At 36.7% G+C, this 19,551-nt stretch overlaps 1 protein-coding gene across 1 annotated transcript in view; it reads right to left on the reverse strand.

Moving 5' to 3' along the window:
• Nucleotides 1–14,124, reverse strand: part of Rgk3 (Rad, Gem/Kir family member 3) — a 182,088-nt gene extending 167,964 nt beyond the window's left edge. Inside the window, exon 1 of the mRNA XM_074090722.1 lies at nt 13,692–14,124. Within this exon, the coding sequence (XP_073946823.1) occupies nt 13,692–14,115 (424 nt within the window). The 5' untranslated portion in view covers nt 14,116–14,124. The remainder of the gene's footprint in view (nt 1–13,691) is intronic.
• Between the last annotated feature and the right edge of the window lie 5,427 nt (nt 14,125–19,551).

Below are 19,551 nucleotides of genomic sequence, written 5' to 3' on the forward strand. Positions count from 1 at the left end.
CAGATTATGAGGACGTGGGTTCGATCCACCTCTTTATATTTTTCTGTGCATCCATGTCTAAGGATTTTTTGTAAACTAAAGTCACGTCATAAATAAGTGATCACTTTTGTACCTTGTCACTTTAACGTCATTGAAAAGCCATACGAAATTGTGTACCGACTGAAAGCGACAAGGTACAAAAGTGGTCACTTATTTATGGCGTGTACTTTAAGTTTACAAAAAATCCTTAACGTTTCCATGCAGCAAATATAAAGAGGTTAATTAAAAAAATGCTGTGTCTATAACTATTTAACGTAAGTTCTACATACCTATAGTAACAATAGTAGTAGTATATAGTAAGTAATAGTAGTAAATTCAAATTATATTATTTGTTATTATTGTTATTTTTTCTGAATACGTGTATCCTAAGTTTCAATCCATTACAAATATATTTGCCGTCTCCCCCATGCTCCCCCGTATATCGAGATAGCTGTAGGCTTTTCAAGATTTGGGCGGTTGAATTTTGGGTTTCGTTGTCCTCATATTAGGTATACGAAAAGTATAGCACATAAATCAATGATATTTTACAATCAAGATACCTATTCATTAAATTTTCTATGCCTGTGGTTTTTTCGATTTTTGTAAAAATGCTTTATTAGTCTGTAATTCTCGTGCAAACTTGACATCTTTTTTGTCGACTTTTGAGCTCCTGTAATTCTAATATTACACATTTATATGGAAATCTGAAAAACCACCGGCATAGATAATTACGTCTAGTCCATACTTACAAAATTTCATCAATTTCTGTTGCCTAGTTTTCAAATGAGACCGGGACTACGTTTGTATGGAGAATGGAACGAAGAGACTTCTCTTAATTGTTTGGTTGACAAAAGAAAATTGCATAATCCAATATGATAATATAGCTGACGGACTAGATAATGGTTTTTTCTAGAATCTACTTTACGTATTGTATCAAAACTTAATATTAGATTGGACCCGATATGCACTTGGCCTGTTTTAAAATTAGTTTCTATCTTTTTCTCCTAACAATTAAAAACGGGGTCCAAGAGAACATCCTTAGTTTCAAGTTAGACTTAAAGTGGAACTCCAACATAAATACAAAGTCCTGGGATAGTTAGAACCACTGAACTACCTGACTTAGAAGGACGTGAATCTTCAATACCATACAACAGTGTACAGCCAGTAAGTAATCTTCATACTGACATCAGCACATTTTTTTGTGTTAAAATTAATTTGGTCGCAGGTAGGTATTAACTTTATAGGGGCTTCAAAGTTAAAAGTGCATTAAAAATCAAAATGTTTTAGTCTATAGGTATAAGTATAGACCGCAAACGGTTTTTATACTTTTCTCTTTCTTTATATTGCCAGCGCTTTCAGGAAGATCATCATGACCAATGTTAATACCAATTAGTGAAGGTTTCGAGCGAAACGCTGTATCCGCGGACAATTATTTAAAGTTATTTTTTTTTCATTTTTTTTATTAGCCTATTTTTGTGTCCCACTGCTGGGCAAAGGCCTCTCCCCTCTTGCTCCACTCCTGCCTATCAAAGGCGAGCTCCCGCCATCCCACAATATAGGCATCTAAGTCGTCCCTCCATCTCCTCTTCGGTCTGCCTCTATTTGCTCCACTCCTGCCTATCAAAGGCGAGCTCCCGCCATCCCACAATATAGGTATCTAAGTCGTCCCTCCATCTCCTCTTCGGTCTGCCTCTAAAGTTCATTAACTTAACTATTTCTTTTACATAACCTTATAACCTTATCCAAAGGGTTTTTTTAATTAGCTGCGTTATACCCCTACGAAACATTAGAGAAACATAGTTCAAACTCAGCAGCAGCACACACATGTCACGTCACACCTTTTTTCTTCCCTTAATTAAAAGCCACACGTTTTACATTTTCTTTTACATCACATGAGATTAGACCCGAACTTATGACTGTTATAAAGCGCACGAAAATCAAGAATAATAATGACACTAATTATTTAATATATATACTTAATACCATTGAATTTATGGTTTTATACTTTTTTTACCAATTTTGAATAATTATGTTCTTTTTGTCAGTCTCATTAAAGATACGTGCCAGTTAACACGTGTTTGAATTAACTGGACTCGCAGACCCTTAAGGCCCAGTTTTAGCCCTTAAGGCACCAGACCGCAACACCATTAATCTCGTATATAAATGCAAGCTTGGGTACAGGTTTACGACAAAAAACCCACAGACGTCACAAACTTCGCGTGTGATTACGATGTCAAAAATCTTACCTTAAAGACAAGACGGATAAGCTCCGGTATAAATTTAACTTGTCAGTACATCACCCACTGGATGTACTGTATAGTATACTCAACACCGATGCTCGACAGTTGACAAAGTAACACTTACTTGAAGGTAGTTGAAGGGTTGACTTTACAAATAGGTCACGAAGTCTGTATTTCAACCCTTGCAATGAGCTAACGTTTGAAAACGGGTCAATTATACTTTGCAGTGCATTTTAAGGATATAAGAAATTAAACAAATTTGATTTAGGTACTTATGACCTAGTAAATTGCTCTTTTAATTATTGAGTGTCAGTGTCGCCGATGAATTGTTCCCCACTTTTCCTTGCTCAGCGTTGCAACGTTTTGTAAACTGCGCATTTCAAAGTTCACAGAAAAAATACCAGGAGGTAGACGAATAATAAACAAATTTCATTGGTCAAAAACACAGTTAATATTCCCACTGAGAAACCATTTCGAAAAGATTTCATTGCTTCATAGAATCACAGTCTAAACCAGTTCAACTCCTTCAACGTTCAACTCCTGTACCTAAGTAAGTATAAATGACAGCCGACAGATACTTTGATTATTACTTGTCAATTTACTTTGCTGTACACTCCGTGAGCTCTTAAAAAAACCTTCGGATTTTCGAAGCATGCTTCGGGTATAGACGATGACACGCGATCGTGATATGCGGTTCTGTTCTGTTATCAACTTGCAAAACTTTTCAAAGTTACCGTAAAAAGTTATGTAAAGAATAACCCTCAGTACAAAATAAACCTTACTGTAATAATATTACGTTTCTTTATCATCTAATTTTAACACAATATGACTTCTTGTCATGATACAAATAAAACAAACAGGACATTTTTTAATTCTTTCATCGTTAATTTAATAGAGAACACCCCGCCTTAACACACTAATTTTATTTGGAAGTATATACTAGAGCTGTTGTTATACTGTATGTATTTCTCCTGGGTATGTCAAATGATTTTTTGGTCTTCTTTCGTTGAATATTGTTTAATGTACTTTTCGAAATCCCCACTGCTTCTATAACTCGGTCTTGAACCTTAATAAAATATTTACGGTCAACACTTTTCTTGAACTTTCAGCTTCTTTAGAAAATATTTATATTAATTATAAACAATTTCCTGTGATGGGCTATTTACAGAAATTTATTTATTATTATTTATTTATTTATTTGTGAATAAAAATTAAAAATTACTGCATTACAGTAAAACCAATGCGCTAAAATTCACTGTTTAAGTTGACTCCCCATGGAAATCAATTACCGAAAAATAACAAATTCAATAAATATGTAAGTGGTGGTTTTAACTGCTCTATATAAATCAATGAAAACACAACGAGTGCACTCTTCGCGTGATAGATTGCTACGAAGTCAAAAAGACCATTGTCATTTTCTACTAACGAATCCTTCCGATTTCCCCCGAAACCCGAAGGTTTTTCTAAGACCTCACGGATTTTACATTGCTGACAAATAATTTTGTTAGAAAGTTATCAAAGTCTGAATTTTAGTTCATTAATTAAATTAATTTCATCATTAAGTTACAGAAATACGTAACTTTAAAATCCCTTAAAAAGAGCCTCGCTGCCGGTAACACACTGTATTCTATTTCCGCCACCATTTATTTGAGTAAATGATGCTCTTTTTTGTGTGTTACAAACAAAGAATAGTTAAAGTTGTTACTATCCGGACGGACCGATTAGTTTGGCTATAATTCGGAAAGTTTTCAGCTTTAAGCATAATAAATGCGTTACGCGCGATCGCCGGCGACTTCGTCTGTCCACTCCGTTATTTTGTAAATAAACTATTCTTATTTGAATGTCTGCCAAAATTTCCCACGTGAATTACTTTAGGTACTTATTAGTATTTTAAGAAAGTCTGCCGTAGCGTGTTTAGGAAATATGTTGGTGAATAGAAAATGCCAACGACATTTTGGCATAAGTATTCCCAATTGTTATTAACGATCTGTAACAACTTGCCAACGTTGGTACTTAGGACAGTGGTGATCATTTGCCATCAGATGACCCGCTTGCTCGTTTTCCTCCCTCTCATATTAAAACGTTCCTTTGCCGACTATATTAAATGGCTAATTCAGATGTTACTCTGCAGAGGTCTATAAACAAATACCTAACTATAAATTAAATAACTGGAAACCAGAAAGTACTTTGCTCAGAATCGAGAGTAGAATCTATTATACTATTTTTTATTAAGGTTGTGTTTGTGTTCTTAAATCCCTTTTTTTATTGTGCTCAGTCGAAATGTAACGCCGATTAGGTACTACATGTTTTAGTGACATTGCATAATATTTAGATACTCGTTATTTATTACTGACCGTTATGCTGTCAGTTTAATTTTCTTCTAATAACCTGGCGCGGCTCACTCCGCGATTTTATTTTCCGCTACAAGTAGATGCCTCGGGCCCCCTAGAGTGTGCTATTCCACTACACGTGCCGCGATTCTTATGTCTAAACGTCACTTTTGTACGGCAGTGAGGCTTCTGTACTTTACTTAAGTATTCTGTGTAAAAACGGCGAAGTGCAACTGACAATTACAAGTTAAGTACTATAGTATGTAGAGTTAGAAATCAAGTAGAATTATTAAGTAAGTCAAACGCAAGCCTATTTTGTGAAAATAATGAAGGTATTCTAAAATACGTAAACGCAATCCTTAAAATAAAAAATTTTTTTGGGGTGTCTCAGGTTTTCAGTTACTTATTTAATTATATAATATTCCTTTTTGAACATAAAACTACCGCAAGACTTAGTCATATCATATTTAATGAAAAACCGGATAACTTGTGTCTTAAATCGAGTTTAGCACGACTTGTTTCGGGCTACGTAGCCCTGCTTCCCGGAGCATTTAAGACATGAGTTATATTTTTTTTCCCTTGCATTCAAAGTGAAAAGTAGAGTGTGTGACTAAACAACCATAATGCCACTCGAACTATAGCCACCCTCACTCTGCTCGGGTGGCTAAACATCTTGTATCGTTATGGTTTTAGTCCCTTGTCGAACAATTTACTATTAATTAATAAAACTCCTCCCACATTTAATTATCAATTAAAGATTACGATCCTTAATTGCCTCCTGCTAAACTTTCCCGCAAATTCCGCAACTAATTCAATTGTGGATTCCCAAACTTTACAGAGTTTTGGCACATTATTTGAATTGGAAATTGTCAATTAGATAAACAACGTTTAAGTATTGTTGTTGGGTTAAATATGGGACTTTAACTGGAGAAATTTTAACAGTTGATCTTAATGTTCAAGTAACGTAAGTAATTATTTATTACTTAGAAATTTTCGACACCTGCAAGGAATATCATCGTAACTCATTTTCACTAACTTTATAGGGCGGCACATTTTATGTTTATATTTTTTTATATAAAAAACATTTAAGTCTTGGTACAAAACCGCCGTGTAATTTATAATCAACAAAGCTAAAACTATAAAATTTTGTAATTGTTTAGTCACAAATACATTTCTTTTACCCTTTTTAGTGACTTACGATGGTAATCTACAACATTAGAACATTACGTTTGGAAAATTGTGTTGTTACTCAGACATACAATTCTGTTTGTACGTATTAACCGTACAGTGCATACAGTTCCCGATCAGGCACAACCATCATGCTTACGAATTATGCTAAGAAGGCATCGACTTCTGTTATACATTTCAGAATACAAACCACACTGGGCTACTACATATTTCGGTGTGTCGCTAGTTAGCGTTTTAGTGCTACGGATCGAGTAACCCAATCAAATATCGGGAGTCGATGCAAAATTTTGTTTTCGTCAACTTACGGATGGTGATAAAAACAAAAACTAAATAAAGCATTATGTGAGTATCATTTTATAATATTACGTTATGTGCATAACATTGAGTAAGATTTTTTCAAACGTTCCCGATTCGGTACTTAATGCATTGACGTTTTTGTCAAACGTTCCTGATTTGGTACTCTATGCATTGACGTTATTATTGCAAATACCAAATAAGTAAAGAATGTTTGCATTTATGAGGGTCTTTATTTCATAAGCACAAGGAAGCATGTCGGAACCATTATATTGGTTTTGGTCGGAGTTCATTGCATTTTTTAATTATTTTTTTAGACGATGTCGAAGAAACTCATACAGCATAATGCATGCAGTTCCTTAACGGGAACAGGATTAAAAATAATATATTTTTATTATTTTTTCCTGGAAGTAACCCCAATTATTATAACATATTTTTTTTTTTGCAAAAAAAGTCATGCATTGTAAAGTAAAATGTTAGTATAATAAGGAACTCCTTAACAACATAACTATGTTGAGGAATAAAAATGTAAATAGTAATACAATTTTTTTCATGCCATTGGGACAAAGGTAGTTTGAAAGGAGTATGGCGTAACTGAAGTTGGTAATATTTCACCCCAGTGCACCCTTACAAAGTTTTTCCAAGCCCTAACTTTTAAACGCAAAGGAGTTGAGATACAAGGATAAGAGATAAAAAAAGATAATTCTAATCTATTTCTTGCAAAATAATGATTGTAACTCAAAATTGTCAAAAAATGAGTTACAATGATATTCCTTGCAGGTGGCGATTTATTCATCCATCCATACTTACTAATATTATAAATGCGAAAGTGTGTGTGTTTGTGTGTATGTTTATCCGTCTTTCACGTCGAAACGGACCGACTGATCGACGTGGTTTTTGGCATAGAGATAGTTTATGGGCCAGAAAGTAACATAGGCTACTTTTTATCCCGGAAAAATGCACAGTTCCCGAGGGAACAGCGCGCAATAACCGAATTCCACACGGGCAAAGCCCTGGGCAAAAGCTAGTTCTCTACTACTTATGAGAAATATTATAAATGAGAAAGTCTGTGAGGATGTTTGAATGTTTATCATTTAATTACACAACAAATGAATGCTGGATGAATTTAGATATAGGATAGTAGGATAGTAGTAGGTAGATTTAGATATAGGATTAGTATAGTTTTTTATTTTTTTATATAGTTTAATACATATAAACTTTGTAGGTTACTTTTATCTTGTTTTATTTTATACTAACTGTTCCGGATGGGTCAAGACAGAGAGACATTTTCAGAGCTAACGGCAAACCAAATTCAATTCAAGGCAATTTTTTTTATTTTTATTTTATTTAACCTCCAGTAATGGAGTTACGCTTTAAGAAGTAGATATTTTGTATTATTTGGGTGAGCGAAGCCGTGGATGAAGGCTAGTATAATTATAAATAAAGGCTAAAGAGAACAATTACTTTAAAGTTTTACTGCGCTATAACATCTAGAAATAACTGAAGCATTAAAACGACGGCGACGTACGAATGGTTTGACGACAAAGTACTTACGGCTAAGCACTTATTCGCAATTAAACAGTTCGACCGCGCAAGTGTTGCCACATAAGTATAAAATGATTCATCATCATCATCATCATCATCAGCCCGAAGACGTCCACTGCTGGACAAAGGCCTCCCCCTTAGAACGCCACAATGAACGACAACTTGCCACTTGCATCCACTTGTCACTTGTATAAAATGATTAGTGGTTAGTAACTATGAATTTTTATTTTTAATTTGTTTTTTATTCAACACCCTTTTCCTCCATGTACTTGTTTTTCTGTATCATTTCTATGTAGAGTACTTTTAAGTCATTGTTTTGTAAAAGCAACTCCTTTCTTTAGTGCTCTATGGGGTTGACCGACCCAAAAACAGGAGGGTCATGGATTTAATCCCTTGAGGCTTACGTGGGCAACTTAATTCGACAGCCATGGGTATTTTCTACAGGAAAAAGCCGTAACAGATGTTTGTTATTGTAGATATTAAACACGAAGTGAGCTTTAAGGGTTTGAGGGTACGGAGCAGGTGTTGGTTTTTATTAAAATCATCAGCATCCCAGCCTAAATAAGGTCCCACTGCATGACACAGGCCTCCTCTCAGAATGATAGGTCTTGGGCCGTTTGTTCCACGCGGACTTCACACACACCATTGAATTCACAGGTTTGTACAGGTTTCTTCCCCGTATCGTTCGTGGTAAATTTTAAATGTATTTTCGCTCATGAATTCCGAAAAACTCAGAAGCCCGAGCCCGTAGCACACACACATAAATAGGTCCTCACAAACTTTTACGTTTATATTAAAAATCATAATTTCCCTCCAAAAAAAAACTTCTTTCATATTGCTCATAACCGACTGCGCTTTATCATAAAGCTGCGTACAGACACGCGATCTTATAAAACTCGATGACAGGACTCATGGAGACAATAGGGACAGCTCCATTGTATGCTGCTTTATGCTAACAGCTATTGTAGTGCGAGCTGATAGGTTGAATATTGTGATGAACATTGTGTTCGGCTTTTGACAAAATTTGTTGCGAAAATATATTGATGAGTGTACAAAAGCTGGCCAAGTGTGTGTCGGATATCTTCGTTTTACTGCTGTACGAGTACGACCAATTACAAGGATCAGAATGTTGACAAAAAGATCCCTTTTTATCGAGGCCAGTAATGAATAAGGTAATGCCTCTATTTTAATGTAGCACTGGATTTTTTTCTGCCAAAGGAAGAACCTGATAAGTCCTAATGAGAATTTTAAAACTGTTGTTGTGTTTCTCTTTCCAAACAGGATATTTACAATACAATTTTTGATATTCAAATATGTACCAGTAAATTACTCGTAACATTTCGAATTCCTATAACGCATGGATCCCTATATTTTAAAGCAAATTATGACAAATTAAACCGTTAATACTGCATAAAACAATTAAGTAAAATAATTTGTGAGTTACGAATTGGCCAAATTAAAGTCAAACAGAAACGTAACGAGAATTGTTTTCATTTACTATACGCTCCGCGTAATTTGAACCACCAATCAGGGACTCTGACGTCACACGATAATTGGACCGTTACATACGTCAGCATATAAGCCGTGGTGGCCTAGTGGTTTGACCTATCGCCTCTCAAGCAGAGGGTCGTGGGTTCAAACCCCGGCTCGCACCTCTGAGTTTTTCGAAATTCATGTGCGGAATTACATTTGAAATTTACCACGAGCTTTGCGGTGAAGGAAAACATCGTGAGGAAACCTGCACAAACCTGCGAATCAATTCAATGGTGCGTGTGAAGTTCCCAATCCGCACTGGGCCCGCGTGGGAACTACGGCCCAAGCCCTCTTGTTCTGAGAGGAGGCCTGTGCCCAGCAGTGGGACGTATATAGGCTGGGATGATACGTCAGCATATCGAAACTGGCTTTATGGTGGCTTAACGCGTGAAAAGTTGCAGATGGTTTGCAATGGAACTGCAAAGTAACTGCGATAGCGATAAACACAGATAGGCATAAGGCATAAAGGTAAAATCACAAAAGTTTAAAATAATATATGTGTCGGCGGCCTATCGTAAAATCCGCCAGATCACGAAATTCATAGGCATATCATGGCGCCATTTCATAATTTGTCTAAGGGACATCCGCCATATTGTTGAAAACACACTGTTTAACGATTTGCCTAGTCTTAGATTAGAATAGAAAAGGCAAATCATGAAATTCCCAGGCATATCGTTTTTGATCCTATAGAGCTTATGGGAACGGAAGCAATACCATGCCCTCGGTACCGCTCTGCTTTCAGAGCATGACATGAGTGCGTGTGAGCTAACTTTGGGGGCGGCAGACGTGAACTTGCCTTCGAAATCCAAAAGCTTAATGGTTACTTGACCTGAAATGTATATTTCAGAACCAAATTATTGTTATTATTATTTTAAAATTTATGACGGTGGAAGCATTCTACACTTCCACTGAACGTAGATATAGTTAGTGTTTAGTATTGTAACTAAGGGACCCCATACATCCCTGTATTTCTTTTATTATTATTTTTTGTATTTTTTTTTCTTTAATTGTATAATATAGTTTTTAAGTTTTTATTTGTAATTATATTTTTATGAAAAAATGACTTTCTGCCAAGTTTCTTGCGGCGCATTCTTCTTGGCAATGATGGTCTTTCCGAAAGCGCTGGTAGTTTAAAAAATGACGTGTAAAAGTGCCCATTGCGGCCTATTTACTGAATAAATCATTTGAATTTTGAATTTTGAATTTTGATTACAAAAAAAAAGTATTTTACGATGTGTCCTAATATCGACGAATACGATGCTCTTATCGATCTGATTCTTATTGATATGATTGCCCAACTTTTAGGCATACCATGAAACGGCGCCATTTCATGATATGCCTAGGAATTTCGTGATCTGGCGGATTTCACGTTCGGCCGCCGACATATTATATATTTTGAGCAGAATGATATTCATAAAGGAAAACTGTATTTGGAACAACTGATCTCATTCTTTAAAATACTATAATACCGTTAAATATATATTATTTATTATTTTTTGTACAAAAAATAAGGAAGTGTCATTAATCATCACCACTACTGCCAGTAGTATTGATATTTCTATGTCATAAACATGATATTAGCCATAATTTATTAGACCTATTTTAGTTTCCGCCACGCTCAAACACACTTTACGTATATACTTTAAAAGATTTTGAAAAATGGACTTCCGTTCTATTTTCAGTTGTTTTTTTCAGGAATCCTAGTAGTTACATGTTTTGTAATACTAGTTATTGCCTATAACTTTGTCTACCTCCCGCAGAAACAATGCACGTTCTCAGGACAAACAGTAGCCTAGACTGTCATAGTCAAAAGTTGAAGTCAAAATGGAAATTTCGCATTTTTCCTTTGCCACTTTCGTGACGTAAGCGACATGTGACGTAAAGTCCTTGAAATGCAACAATTTTACAGTACAGTCGACTAAATACGGAGTTATCTAACCCTTCAAAAATATTTAGCACAGACTCCTATTCGGATGTAATAAGAGTGGTTCGAATAGATACATATTTATGCACTTAACCCTTTAGTGGGTAACGGCAAGATATTTGCCGTCATACGACTCAGATATTTTATTTTTTTCTCAATGAACGTGTTGTTAGTTAATATAACTTTTGGTTCGCATAAGAGAACATACTCGTACCAATTTACGAAAAAAAGAATAGCAGATAAACGTTATTCCAACCCATGTTAAATGATGATTCTTAGGCCTGAACTTAGATTTTTAACTATTCCTTACAATTGAACAAAAATGTTTGTAAATAAAATTTTGTTTGCTGGATTTATCCGATAGTCACAATTCTCTACTTTTAGAGACAAGATTGGCGATATAAAGTTTAAAGAAAAAAATCTGTTATTTGATAATTTTAAAAAATGAAGACGGCAATATATCTGCCACTATCCGTTAAGTGTCTGGTGTTTATTAAAGGAAAGGGTGGGTTAGGCTACAATTGTTATTGATTTATATATGGAGCAATAGCTTAATTCAATACTTCAAATGGCCCGATATGCTCTTGCCCGGTTATTTATTTGAAAGAATTCAGTTTTAAGTTAAATAAAGGTTTTAATTATTTCTTATCATCTATTGGTTTTTAATTTATTTATTTTAGATACGTCGTGCCACCCGTAGTTCCCCCGGCAAACTGACATGACAGTCTTGTCAATTAATGCCCTTGGCTGATAGCGGCAAACATATTGCCGTCTCATAATTCGGAAACCCTGCAATAATATATACATTTCTCTTTCTCAAAAATCATAAAAAAAAACATTCATGCTGTGCGTATCGTTAAAGTTCTCGATTCATTGCTTTAAAAAAATAATGGTCAAAGGGTTAACTGCACAACGTTTTTTTTATCTAAAACTGACCCGTGATTCTATCTATCCTAAGTATCTCACTTGAGAAAAAGTGCAGATGAGGCCAGTCTCACTGGTTCAGTAACAGCCTATTCACTATTCGTATATTATGAGTGAGACAACGATGGAATTTTGCAAAGTCCCGGAATTTCATTTCGACTGCCAGATGTCGTGATTAACACAAGTGAAGGAAGCCGCGAGTAAAATCTACTTGAATAATAAAATCCCACTAATTCCCACTACTAAAACTCCCAGTATTCTATCCTATCCTATCATACTAATATTATAAATGTGAAAGTTTGTGAAGATGTTTGGAGGTTCGGACGTTTGTTAATTCATCATGTCTAAACCACTGAACCCATTTGCAGGTGGTAGGACCTGGTGCAAGGTCCGCCCAGATTGCTACCACCATCTTGCTCCCTAATCCTGCCGTGAAGCAGCAGTGCTTGCACTGTTGTGTTTCGGCGCGTGGAGAGTAAGACAGCCGGTGAAATTCACGTGAGGTATCCCATCTTAAGCCTCGTATTGGCAACGCGTCTGCAATCCCCCTGGTGTTGCAGATGTTTATGGGCGGTGGTGATCTCTTACCATCAGGAGACCCACTTGCTCGTTTGCCATCCAGTCGTATAAAAAAAAGCTAGTATTATTATTTGTGCATTTTGTGCCAGCTCTTCTGAATCGACCTAAGCCTGCTGGTATGTGAGATACAAACTTTAAATATTTATTGAAGTAATTTCCAAAATCACACAACTCAGAATTTTTGAATCGGTCTGTAGAACTAAATGTATGTAGAAGGTAAATAAAGTCCGGATTTACGAGGTTAAGTTAATTTTAAGACTTTTAGTCTTAAAATAGATATTGTTTAAGGTTACTTCAAATTTGTAACAAAAGAACTGAATTTTCAATATTAAACAATAATTTATTGTTCAACCGTGGGCCGATTACGAGGCATTTAACATAATAGCAGTACTTTAGTATAATTTTGTTATCTTTCCAAACTTAATCTCAAGTTGGGAACTTAGTGGGAAGTTTAAATCATATCTTATGTAAGCAGATTAGATAAATTTTCACCCTCGTTGGACTGGGCCTGGCTTGCGGCGAATACCGTCGTAATAAAGCGAATTCAAGATTATTTACTGGAGAGCAATTGTTTGAAAGTACACAAAATACACTGGAAGTTTACATAATTTAAATAGAGGTTAACTTTTCCTGTAACATCGCCGCGTGCGTACGAATTCGCGTAAAAACAGCAAAATTTCCATCGTCAAAGTTTATTTCCCTGACGTAACGATCACCACTCAATTTTAAATAACGTTTACCAAGCCCGTTATTCGTTCTCGACGAAAACCCTCGATAAACAAGATACCACTACGCCTCTTTTAATTGCGGCGTCGAGTGAGCCCGAAAACTCAGTTCCAAGTACCGTTTATTTTTACCTCAAAAGTAAACGGAAACGCTCCCCGCTGATTTACAACTCATAAACCCCACATGATTCACGATAGCACAGAGCTTAAACGCTTCTCCTGAAGGATACCAGACCGATTTTAAAACTTAAACCACAATCGATCGTTCACGTCCGATTAAAAAAACGCCGGCCGCTGCCAACTTTTACGAGAAACAAGGAAGAAAGACTGAAACTTTCCCGCGTCAAACTTATTTTTAACGCGTGAGGTGAACGCACGTTGTACGACTGACCTCCTTTCTGCGTGGTGTTGAATGTGCGGAGTCTGTAGGAGTCCTCGTCAGGTTCCTCCTCTGGCTGGTGGGTTGTTTTGGGGACGTCTAAGAATGCGTTGGAGCGCCTTGGTTGATTGTGCTGGCCAGGTGGAGGGCGTCTCCTAGCAGACGCTTGTCTTCTAACTTGTGGCGGAGTTTCTGCTTCAGCGAGCCTAGGTTCTGAGCTGTACCGCGCTCTGGTTTCTCTATCCAATTGCTGCTGTTGCTGTTGCCTTCTTTGTCGCACTGATCGTCCGCCGGTGATGCGGGCGGATTGGGAGCGGGCCGCGGGCCGGCGTCGCGGTGCCGGGGTGGTTTCCATGGGGGCTACTAGGGCCTCCATGCTCGCGGAGGCGGGAGCGCATATCGACTGCGAGCGCTTCGTACGTCCGTCCGTCGCCATGGTCGCGGCGCTACTGGCCTGCCGCTGGGCGGGCGGGCGGATACTTGTTGCATCGCGGATTATGAGATTACTGCTCTTTTGAATGTCCGTCCGAGCTCTTAGTGAATTATGGAGATGACCAAACGTGAGGTTTGATGGCCGAAATTTAATGGCTAGTCTCGACGATGATTTAAAAAAGTATTAATAAACAGGTAAACTTTATTATTACTATTTGTTGTTAATATTATCAATTTATCACTAATCTGTAGGATCTTGTAGTTAACTCTGTATTTATTCCCACTTCTTTACATGGTTTCATTAGCTGTTAGTTCTTCTTAAATCAATTAATCCACGGATTTCTATACCAAAATTAAAAATATACTCGTGTGTGAGTTGTTGCGAATTGGCAAAAAAAAAATAGGTATAGACAAAATAAGACCTTTTTTGAAATCAGTTAAAGACAGTAATAGCTAGTAGCCGAAGCTCGAGACGAAGACGAAACGAGATCGAGACGTTTTATCTCACTAGCAAAGAGAAATTTACCGATAGAGTTAACTGGGCTATCTAATTTTACATCACAGAAGTATGACACTAAACACGGATTGCTACCACCATCGTGCTCGCTAATCCTGCAGTGAAGTAGCAGTGCTTGCACTGTTGTGTTTCGGCGTGGAGAGTAAGACAGCCGGTGAAGTTACTGGCACTTGAGATATCTCAACTTAGGCCTCTAGGTTGGCAACGCATCTACAATCCCCCTGGTGTTGCAGGTGTCTATGGGCGGTGGTGATCTCTTACCATCAGGAGACCCACTTGCTCGTTTGCCATCCAGTGGATTAAAAAAATGCAATCATATTATAACATCATTTTGCACCAAATTCAGTTCAGTTCTTTTGTTATACTAAATTTTATTAAGCATTTTATTATTCAGCTACCAGCTTCAGTAGAATTAAAAAAATCATGATTTCTACCTGTCAACCGGTTGTTACAGCGCCACGCCACTGGTTGAGTGTTCTAGACTTTGGGCTGGCCAGTTAGTGCAATAATCGCCGCAGTCGTTCAGTCAAATTACTTTTCAGTGCCCTTAGTGCAAGTTTTCGGTTACAAAATACGTCTCGATCGCGTTCGCGTTAAAACTTCCATTTGTATGGAAACACGAACATTGCAAACGTTCCGCTAGAGGCGCTGTTCGTGTTTGCATACAAATTTAGATTTTAACGCGAACGCGATCGAGACGTATTTCGTAACCGAAAACTTACACTAAGGGCACAGTAGTGTTTAGCCGCAGCTCTGCACGCGTAAACCATTACATGAATAAATATCATAGGGCATTATTGACACGAATTGACCTAGTCACAAACTAAGCAAAGCTTGTAATACTATGGATACTAGGCAACGAATAAACCTACTTGTAGCGGGGTTGACAATGCGATGGAAACGACTTAATATATTCACACGGTTTATTAGGCAAACTCAATTACAACTGAGTGGTTTTAGGGTATACACTCGGAGAACAGCAGGCGTTTCGAGCAAGACACCGTACTGCGATCAGTCGTACTATGATTCAGGATTATATTGGAAGCCCAACTAGCAAAAATGTCTTGGACACTGTCACATATAAGAGCAAAAGTATTATAAGGGTTTTGGTTAAGAATCGACCCGTTAGAGAGGCAAGCGTACAGACGTTTTGGACTATAAGAACTTATAAACTTATAAGGGTCTCTTAAAGGTACATACAAGACCTACTCGTAAACCATCTATAAGTATAATGTCTTATAGATGCACTTTGTAAGACTAGTTACTCTTAGAAAAATATCCATTCTTTAAAGGGCTTTTTACAAGAGCATTTGTTCTTTATAGAGTCTTAGGTAAGTACAGGATAAGGGTACTGCTCTTACTGAAACATGTTATATGGCTGCTGAAAGACAACACAAAAGTAAGTGCATTTGTTCTTGACTAAATCGTATTAAAGAGTAGTAGCTTTTTGGAAGATATCTGTAAGAACATTTGAACTCACCAAGGTCATAAGCTTGCTTAGTAAAGTCTAAAAGCGACCGTTTCGGCGATTTGTGGAAATTAAGCTAACTGGATAAAAAACGTGATTTACAATGGATTTGCAAAAATGGAAACGATTAAAAAAAAGTGGAACATATCGAAGAAAAGTTAATAAACAGTACTCGACATTAATGAAAGAACCAGAAGAGGAAGTAACAAGAGAAATGGGACACGCTGGACCTAGCAATATATTTGGTGGTTCCGTTCCGTGCCAAATAAAGTAGTTTTCTAGTGATACTGATGTCAGTGACAAGGAATCTGGCCCTATACCTACCACGAAGTGCAAAACTCGAACTTCGTATGTTGCCGTCCTGCTCACGCTTATATCATTTAATACGCGAGTAAAAGGGACGGTGCGATACGAAATTCGATTTGCGAGTTTCGTAGTAGCCCATCTGAACTCGAATTAATTATGCACAATTTGTTCTAGCATTCTTGGCAAATTACTTTTTTTCACTCAAAATATTGCGTTAAATTTTTTCTTCGTGTGACAAGTAGTATAGGTTTTCTATACTTCCAATCGTTCTTCATCATACTTACTGGTTCTTTCATTTTCTAAGGAACCCTACATAAAATGGAAAATGGCCACCTATTGTCATAGTCAAGGTTTTAGCAAGAGTTGAAATCTTTAAATGAACTTAACAAGATTAATATAAGAGATGTTTAGTTCTATAGTGGACTTCTCTAAGAATTAATAAGCTTATAAATGTCCTTATGTAGAATACAGTGAGACTGAATGCCTAAATTGCAAAAATGGCGAAATTTTGTATTATTTCACTCTTATTTTATCAATAAACATTATTTCCAAACTCATCGCAGAAATGGCCCGAGATCGCAATGTTATTTATATTAAAATTCATTCGAATAAATGTACTCCGCACGTGGTTTAACATGACTAAAGTCTCTAAAATAAACACACAGTTATCTTAAATAAAGTATAAAACAATAACACAAGTGGATACTTAATTTCTACCACAACAAGCACAACACAACAATAAGATTTTGACTTCAAACTTTTCGCGACGGCTTAATACATAGGTACTCTTACACTGGTAACACAAAGAGGCAAATAAGGTGAATCCCTCTTAGTACGGCACTACTGAGGCTACACAAAAACCATTTACCCTTAACATCGTGCCAGTGTAAGATATTTGTAAGGCTATTTGGTTTTATAACAGCAATTGAAAGAGTATTGTAGGATTAAAATTGATCTTCATAAGACCGTAATAAAATAACAGTAAGAGCAATCGCTCTTATAAACTGCGCCCAATTCGACACTTACCAACGTTTGCAAGTGTACACTAAGAGTATTGAAAATGTGGTCTTAGGATACTTCTAAGTTCAAATTTTGCTAGTTGGGAGGTGTTTAATGACTTGAATGCAGCCAACCAAGTATAATGCTGTCCCTATCAAAAGACATCAAACGTTAAGTAAGCCGCGGTAATCACAATTCTAAGTTTACACATCGTTAGTTAGTTTAATTAGGGAGCAGCGCCATCTATCGGTGCACTCCCGTACTACATACTTATATAGATAATTACATACTTAAATTAAACTGTCGTGTAGCACAAATTTGGGCTCTGCAGAAAACAAGCGTTGCTGCACCCACTCTGTAGCAACACATGTTGAGTGGAGACCCTTATTTTCGATGTAAATTATGCTTGTATAGTAATATATTATTGTTTTTGTGTATGATGGTCGTACTGTTGGGACCGTTAATAAAACATTTTTCTTTCTTTAAATACATTAAATTACAGACGACCAGATGGCCTAGTGGTTAGAGAACCTGACTACGAAGCTTGAGATCCTGGGTTCGATTCCCGTGTCGGGGCAGATATTTGTATGAAAAATACAAATGTTTGTTCTCGGGTCTTGGGTGTTTATAATGTATTTAAGTATGTATCTATCTATATAATTATATTGTATCCGTTGCTTAGTACCCATAACACAAGCTTGGACTAGGTCAATTGGTGTGAATTGTCCCGTGATGATGTTTATTAAACTGTAATTCTAAATTTTACTAATTTTCCATAGAAAGTCTCAAAATTACATCGTGGATTTAATTAACGTTATAGTCGTATGTAAGCATCCGTGCCAAATTTCATTACTCTAAACCGAGCAATAGAGATTTCGTTTCATTCCGATACCGTGGGAATAGGGAGATAAAACGTAGCCGATTCTATTATTCCAAATGCCCAACTATCTACATACCAAATTTCATCCAAGTCCATCCAGCTGATTTAGCTCGAAGGAGTAACAAACATATCCTCACTTTCGCATTTATAATAAAATATTAGAATTTACCACTATTGGTTTATTGTTCTGTTGGGAGAGATTGCAGCTGTTATCAAAAAGTTTTATAGTATAGTATAGGGGCCGTATCGCTGGGTGGTAGATAAGGGCGGTAAACCACTTGTATTTACTCCACAAACTGCAGTTAGTTTAGAGTTTAAATTATTTGGTACTGTACAGTCAGCCGCAGAGGTAGATGAGTACTTGTGGAGTTCAAAATAATCTAAACACTCTCTTATTACCTTAGCAGTAGAGTCGTGTGGAGACTGTTTTAGGCACCGTTACCGCTCATCCACTTTCGCTGCTGACTGTACCTACCCTATATATTTTAAATGTAAAAGTTTGTAAGTCTGTTTATTTGTTACTTCATCACTTCTAAACTGCTGAAACGATTTAGATGAAATACGGTGTACAGATAATTTGAGTCCTGGGGAAGGACATAGGATAGTTTTTATCCCGGAAAATTGCATTCCCGCGGGATAGCATAACCGAATACCACGCGGACGGAGTCGAGGGTAACGGCTAGTCAGAAAATATCTCAGACGAAAAATAGCTTTGTCGTTGCAAAACTTGGTTATGACATTTGAGGTTCCGAAGTTTCAAGGTACAATATCTCAAAAAATAATTTTATTTTAAGACGACCGGATGACCAAGTGGTTAGAGAACCTGACTACGAAGCTTGAGGTCCCGGGTTCGATTCCCGGCCGGGGCAGATATTTGTATGAATAATTCGAATGTTTGTTCTCGGGTCTTGGGTGTTTAATATGTATTTAAGTATGTATTTATCTATATAAGTATGTTTATCCGTTGCCTAGTATCCATAGTACAAGCTTTGCTTAGTTTGGGACTAGGTCAATTGGTGTCAGTGTCCCATGATATTTATTTGTTTATTTATTTATTTATTCATTTAAAGGTCGGCTTTTTATTGTACCCGAGCAAAGCCAGGGCCGGTGGCTAGTCGTTAATAATGCAACAATCATGTACTGTCAGCAAAAAGAATAAGTGTTCTGAGCAAATTCGTTTTAATTTCGCAAAAAAGACAGATATCGCCCGACCTTGTGGCACTAATGATGTTTATATTACTTTGATTATTTTTAAACGCCTGTCTGTATT

Source organism: Choristoneura fumiferana, chromosome 8 (genome assembly GCF_025370935.1).
Source record: "Choristoneura fumiferana chromosome 8, NRCan_CFum_1, whole genome shotgun sequence".
NCBI classification, from domain to species: domain Eukaryota; kingdom Metazoa; phylum Arthropoda; class Insecta; order Lepidoptera; family Tortricidae; genus Choristoneura; species Choristoneura fumiferana.